Source organism: Condylura cristata, unplaced genomic scaffold (assembly GCF_000260355.1).
Source record: "Condylura cristata isolate star-nosed mole 26May11 unplaced genomic scaffold, ConCri1.0 scaffold00001, whole genome shotgun sequence".
In the NCBI taxonomy this organism is placed as follows: Eukaryota; Metazoa; Chordata; class Mammalia; order Eulipotyphla; family Talpidae; genus Condylura; species Condylura cristata.
In genome coordinates, this window is record NW_004567102.1 from 63,989,477 (window position 1) to 63,996,984 (window position 7,508).

The following is a 7,508-nucleotide window of genomic DNA, read 5'->3' on the forward strand; positions in this document are numbered from 1 at the left end:
GCCACTCTGGCGAGGCCGCTCGCTGCTCCTGCAACCCTCGCTCGCGGCGTTGACAGCCACCCTCACGGAGCCGCAGCAGCTCTGGGCTCGGACAATTTGAAAGTACAATAGTTGTTTTCCCAGTTCACTCGACCAGCAAGCCTATCGGATTTAAGTGGAGAAGTCCGCTGCTTGTGTTCTCTCTCTTGCTCGCTCGCTTATAAACGCCTAACACCTACATATATTTCTAAAACATTCAATATAATTAACAATCAAAAGAAAAAGGAGAAAAGGAAGGGAAATATTACTGGGTTACTATGCACTTGCGACTGATTCCTTGGTTTTTTATCATTTTGAACTCTATGGAATACATCGGCAGCCAAAACGCCTCCCGGGGAAGGCGCCAGCGAAGAAGTAAGTGCAGGTTTTTTTACGCATTTGCTCCCTCCCGCCGCGTTCACCTGTCGGGTCGCTTCGCCTGTCCTGAGTCAGCTCCCACGGCAGTGGTCCCCCGCCCTCACCCCAGGCCTCCAAGAGGAGGTAACATTTTAAGCTTCTGTATTCACCGCGTCCTTCACGCCTTCCTCTCGGCGTCCCTCTCGTCCCCCGCATCCTCACGCGTGCCAGAGTCGGGAGGACCCGAAGCTCCAGTGGCTCCCGCCCCCTCGTTAACTTCCGAGCGCCGCCGAGTTCGGTCCTTCCTTAGACTAGTGCAATGGGTTTGTACTTCCCTTCCAAGGTTCACATGGCGTTTGGAGCCACAAACAGCGCTGTAGCCTAACCGGTGGGACGCCCCTGAAGGCTGAGAAAACCCTGGGAGACACGGCCGCCGCGTGCGCTCACCTAACCTGGACGCCCCGCGTGGGCAGACAGAGTTGGGCCCTCCCGCTGCGCCGCGGTTGCGGAGAGCTGGCCCGTGGGTCCCCGAGCCGGGGAGCCAGCGCCTGCGCGGCCTGTGCCCCTGGCCACTCACTAGTGGATCGGAAGCGCGCGCGAGGCTCTCCTCGCGCTTGGCGTATCTGCGCACTTGCACACCGCGACTAGTCCCATTCCCCGGGGAGAGCACCTCTGAACCCAGTCAGGGTGGTGGGAGCCGGAGGTGCCGGGTTTCTAGTTACAATCTTGCTTGTCACGCGTGAGCGCTTTTACTGTCTCCGACTCTTTCAAGTGGGTCCCCTGGGGTAGACACATACAGCGGGTGGGATCTCGCGTGCATCCTACACTCCTCTGACTCCTGTTACTTGGAAGGTTAATTTGTGACGGTTTCTTAAGAAAGCGCTTTTGCACCCCCAGCCTGCCCAGAACACCCACAATTCAGGTTTGTCTGTCTGCAAGGTGGTGTCGTCCGGAGAAGAGTGTGTAGAAGCTAGGATGGCTCCCAGTAGCTCTGCGCGCAAGCCACTTTGGTCTGTTCCTGGTAGGGATTTCTATTGCAATTTAGGGGACGACCCATGCATCATCATGGGGGGCGCTTGTGCAGACAGGGAGGGAGAAATCTAACTTTGCGGGGCGCTGAGAGTGTGGCTATTGCTTTGACTCTTCGGACCGACGGGACCAGGGACCTGGAGGCTGTTGGTGGCCTCAGGTCCCGCGCGCGGAGCCCTCTCTGAGAGCCAGCGGCGAAAGCCCTCGGGGCACCCGCGGGTGCGGCGCAGAGAACACTACACCAGCTTGTGTGAAATGGAGATTTAGCAATCGCTTCTCCCATGCTGTTTGTCTCTGCCCTGCCCCTGACTTGAGGGTCCCCTGAAAGCTACCTTTGTGTCGCTCTCCTAGGATACACAAGGTTTGATTCACCTGAAAATTTTCTTAAAAAAAAAAAAAAGTGGGGCTCAGGCCTGGCCTCCCCGCCTCTAGAATCCCGTAGCAGGGGGCTGGTGGACATCAGGGCATCCGATTTTCCGATTTATTATTCTTTTACTATGAATGGGTTGTATTCTTCATAACTCCTCCACCGATCTTTTCCCTCAAACTGTGAGGTCGCTCAGTGGGGTCGCCTGTGGCTCAGCTTTGCCTCATCCTGGTGGTCCCCGCCTCCTCTCCGTTCAGGGTCCCACAGTGAAAATTGAGCAGCCGGTGGGGAAAGGGATGCCGGGCATAAGCTCAGGCCATTGCTTTACTTCACTTTTTCAGCTCCTACCCTTCCAGGGCCCGCAACCCACTCCCTCTTCCACACCACTGGGGACCCCGAGCCCCATAATTGCTGGGGCGGGACAGGGTTCTATGAGCTAGAAGAGTCTCCAGTGGTAGTGTTGGCATCCCACTTTCTGTAGGAAGAAAGGGGAAAATCTGCCATCCAATCGTTCCCACCTCCCCGGACAGTAGGACCCGGAGAGCGGGAAGCTGCAGGCTGACGCTTCCCCAAGACTGCGGGGAGCCATGGGCTGGGGCACCCTTAGACTTGGACTAAAAAAGGAATCGCAGAGTCAAAAGACAAACAGCTCTGCGATCGGCCTCACTCGTCTGAAGGCCAAGTCAAAGGCGCCCTCTGTTGTGTAAAGAGGATGAGAGAGGGAGTGGGTGGGATTGAGTTGAAATTCCAATTATTCTGGGGGAGTGGGGCTGGGAGAGAGCTCTCGTAGTTTGGGACTCGCCTTACTCTGGCACTTGATTTGTGGCTGGGTTTGCTGGTGCAATTCTGGGAGAGGGGCGACCCCTTGCGTCCTCTGAGGAGACAGACGAGACTATTGGCAGGTGCAATATGGTTTTTAGAATTGGCAAGAGGTGGAGGGTACTGAGAGATCCTGCTTAAATGTCCAGAAACTCAAGGTCAAATTGCGTGTGTTCCTTCTAGTATCTTTGGAGGTCTGAAACAAATATACAAATAAGCATTTTCTCAAATAGGAACCAGGAAAAGGCTTTTGAAATGAAAAACAAGATGGTAGTCAAGAGTTTTATGCAAAGTCTCATTTCTCCTTCAAGGAACAGTAAATAAAATGATTATTAAAGAATACTCGTTCTCACTTGTAACTAAGTAGTTTCACTTTTTGAAACTTTTAAAAAATATGAGCAAAAGAAAATTCAGAGGTAAGACTTATTTTTCAGTTTTTAAAAATAGTTTTTTGAATGTTTTAGTAAAATTTATCCAAAAAAGTCTCATTTGAAGTGTGAAATATAGACAATTTGAAGAGTCACGGTTAGTCCTTGAGTATAACAGTTAATATCATACCAATATTTCCTTGTTTTCCTAAAACAATTTCTATAAGATTTGTCTCTGTATTGCTGCAAACTAGTAATCTTGTCTATCATTACAAAAATCATTTTAAGCAAGATTTCTGTAATTTAGAAAATGATATTTAGTTATAGATCAACATAGACAAGTTTTTTTTTTCTTTTACCAGTGAGGACTCATTTACAGCTCCTAGAGAAGCTAAACTAATTTATTCATGATGAAATATAATACAATCCTTATTCAAAATTACCCAACCAACAATGTTTTCAAAGGTAAGCTTTAACTGTATGTCAAAATCAAAACCCCAAACCGAGTTTTCAACTCATTTCTAGCCGAGCTTTTGCCACTTGGTTCTTTTGGCTTCTGAATACCTAATTGCAAGTAAAGCTAGGGTTATATTCACTATACTAATCATCACAATACCTTAATATTACACTGATTTTTATTTGAATTATACTTGGACCCCCTCTATTATAAATAGCATGTTGAAATATACAGGTGGCATTAATATTCCCATTTTACAAAGAAAGACCCTGAGAAGCTGAAGCTAAGAAACCTACACAAAATCACACAGGTAGTAAGTGGAACTTAGCTCCTGCTATTTATAATACATGTTGATCCAGGCCATAGAGAAAAAGTATGAAATATGAGTTATTACATATTATTGTCACTAGATCATTATTTATTTGATATGCTTGAAGAACTAGCTGTTCTGGTTGACTGAGAACTTTTGAACCATTATTTTTATGTATTTGTTAGGGACGGATATCATGGTTAAGAACTAAGTAGTAATAGTGACACATATGAAACATAATACATTATTTGGCTATTCAAAAGACACTGTGGAAATTATATTTTGCCAGAAGACTATTGTTAGAAACATCAGATATGATTGCCCAGTGCATTTAATTTGATGTCATCAATTAATTGGGTTTTCATTGCAAGCAATTCTAGATAAATGAAGCTTTGAAATGCCATTGTACACATAATAATTACAAAGCACATATTGTATAATATACAGAACTTTTAAGTCTTTCATAAAGATGTCTGAAAAAGAAGCAAAACTAAGGGAGATAATCTTAATGTTGCTAAATTCTAATTTATTGGACTATACCGTTTACTAATCAAGTTTCAGGTGTTGATTTATTCTTGGAGATTCTGATATACTCCTGGTAATTATACTACACATCTTGGAAAATATAAAGTTAGTTGTGAGACAGTTAAATCTTCCAATCTACAATACATATTATGATATTAATTTTAAACTAAGTGTGGTGTAAATATTAGGTACAATTTTCTTACCTGCCTACTTTCCTCACCACTCTACCTTGTTTTCAACAGAAACAGTTTAATAACTTGAGATGAGTAACATTTGCTGGAGAAAGCATACCTTGCCACAAATCTATCATGTGTTATCTCTTTGAATCATTCTTAGGTGGTAATGGTAACATTCAAGGCCAATCAAAAGGCTTTTGTGGGGGTTCTAGTTTTATCAGCATTATACTTTCAGTGTTGTTAATTAAGCTACACCTTTTTTATACAATTTTAATTTTCTGTTTATTACTTCAGTACAAGGATTTTACTAACATTAGGAATGATAATTTTAAAATAATTATCTTTTTACTCCCAAGTTATTCTATGGGAAGTAACTGAGAATATAAGAATGAGTGAAAAATTAATGTCATCATTTCAATCTTTCTTTAAGTATGAAATATGAATAGTATTTCAACTTGTAAGGAGATCACTTTGCTAAATCATTTATCCATTAAATATTTCCCTGGCACTTAATATTCTACAAATTAGGTCCCCAGAAAGCGATGAATGGAAATTACAACATGTAGTTAAATTTGATTTTCACGTTATTATGGGGAAACCCTTGCAACACTACTCCAAAATGAATTTATTAGTCATCTGATCATTTTAGACTACTGGAATCTGAACAGAGATCTCCAGATTGCTACTAAATGTTACAAATATTTTCTAGATAAATGATTTTTTTTATCTTAAAGTTCTTTTAAATCCTATGCATTGTGATAGAACCAATGACCCCTCTACCATTACAAGAATGAACTATCAAATAATAAAACTGTTCTGTCTGGTGATTTACTAAAAGTCTTTCTCCCCTCTATCTCTATCCAAATGTTTCATTTTGGACATAGTCCTAACCTTTCTACTGATTTCCTCAGTATTCATTCACCCCATCCCCCCCAAATCCTTTTCCAAGTAGTGAATTCTTGAAATGCCATCAGAGTGGGTATTATGTTTCATGAAATGTAAGAATCAACTTTGGTTACCATTAGGAAAACATCATTCAGTTTCGAGAGCATGGTAAGGATCATGCAAGACAGTGTGTTGAAATTATGTTTTACTTGGTTAGGGCTATTTCTTTTCCTAACAGTGCATTATACATTGGCATTCTTTTGTGAATGACTATTTGAAAAAAATGTTGCATCATAAATTATATAGACTCTTTTGTTTTGCTTTTGATTTTGAGGGAAAATGTGGATTGTTCTTGGTTATTAATTTTTCTTAAAATTTAAAATGGTTGAATTTTCCAAAAATTTACCACATCTTGAACAACTTATGGAGTTTGAAATGCTTTGCCATTATAGCTTAACAAAATATATACATCTGTAAAAGGTGTTACCCATGCCGGCTGTTTATTTAATTCCATCCATTGCATCTTTATATTCAGGAATATTACTAGCTTTCTGATTAAACTACTCAGCTAGCAATACTTTAAAAAATGGAGTGTTCCATTCTCAAGTATTATGGGGGTGCTGTTCCCTTTTCTGCTCCAACATGAAATAGTTGAGCAATATATCTGAATTTTCTACGCATGTGAAAGGTTGATAACTTCTTATTTTAAAAATATGACATTAGGTGCCTTTTTTTCTGATAAGAGCATTTCTACTTTATTTGTATTCTTAGCAAGAGATCTAATTACCACTTGCTGTGACTAAAATACTTCTGAGATTTAAGGAAAAAAGTCAATCTTATAGAATATAATTCCCCAACTAAATACATAGTTAACAATTTTAACTGTCTAGATGCTTATGTAAGACTATTACCCAATCTACAATATACTACCTTAGGGTTTTTTCTGATTTAAGAACTTGATGAAAGCTACGATTATAAGTTGGTGGTAGAGAGTGGGTCTAATAGACCATTAGGAAGAATCTCCTGTGTGCGTTGTGAAGGTAAACTGAGAAATAGGTCTGGATTAAAGGTCCAGTACTGATACTAATATGTGGATATCCAGACAAGTCCCTTTATCATACTAGACTGTAGTGAAATTAGATAATTTCACCTATGAGATTAGGTGACTAGTTAGAAATTTAGATCTAAGTGATTTTCATAGTCTCTTCAAGTTTTAATCTTTTTTTTTTATGAGTAAAATGTAAATCATGACCAGGGTGTTATAATTTTTTTTAAACAAAGTGTAGTGGTTGAAGATTAAGAATGAAAACAAATATAAGCATTCATTTATTATAGGTCATTCATCATATAAAGGTTAATCAGTAAGCTGTCAAAGTCAAGAATGTATTAATTATGATAGCACCCATTCTTCCCAACTTCTAGTGCCTCAATAGCAATAGTCTTAGCATCAGTCAGCATTCTCAGTCCAGCAGATTTATATTGTCCTTGGACATTGAGTCACAGAAAACCAATTTAGAAAACCAACCAGAGAGATGCACAGGGCTTCCCTAGCATGAGAGTCTTTGAGAAGTAGCCTCTATGATGGCAGTGGCAATTACAGTGACCCAGGTTTAGAGTAGTAAGACCCTAATTATGAAACCGTGATTGAGCTGGAGAGCATATACAGTAGTAATTTATTTTGACCAAATCCATAGATTTTGGTAACTAATTGGATATGAAAAGAAAATAGGAGGAGATCACTGCTGGTTACTAAACTAAACCTTGGAGTATGAGGATTCAAAGTGGGTGAATGGAAACATGATGGAGATAATTAAACAGACAAGAAAGTAGAGAAGCAAATTTGGTTAGAAACTTATTTTTCTTTACTTCAAGGACTGGTAGGACATTTAGTTACTAAGAATCAAAATTTCAGAGAGTGGTTGCAGCTGAAATAAGTATCAAATATTATTTATTTAATTTATTATACTCTAATTAATTTAATTTATTAATACTCTGATAAGTAGTAGAGTCACTCAGATAAAGGGAACAGTTGAATGCATGAATAAAATCTTGTGGCACCTGTTTATTGTTATTAAAAATGTTTGTAGTGATGACATTGAGACTCACCCTTTTGGTATTATCAAAATGACATTAATTACATTAAAGATCTTGGTGTATATTAAGAGTGTAGTATGCCATCCTCAACTGTGAATTCTTG

At 40.3% G+C, this 7,508-nt stretch overlaps 1 protein-coding gene across 1 annotated transcript in view; it reads left to right on the forward strand.

Moving 5' to 3' along the window:
• The first annotated feature begins 12 nt into the window (after positions 1–12).
• The window catches only part of RSPO3 (R-spondin 3), a 75,438-nt gene continuing 67,942 nt past the window's right edge, over positions 13–7,508 (forward strand). Inside the window, exon 1 of the mRNA XM_004673834.2 lies at positions 13–393. Coding sequence (XP_004673891.1) covers positions 297–393 — 97 coding nt within the window. The 5' untranslated portion in view covers positions 13–296. The remainder of the gene's footprint in view (positions 394–7,508) is intronic.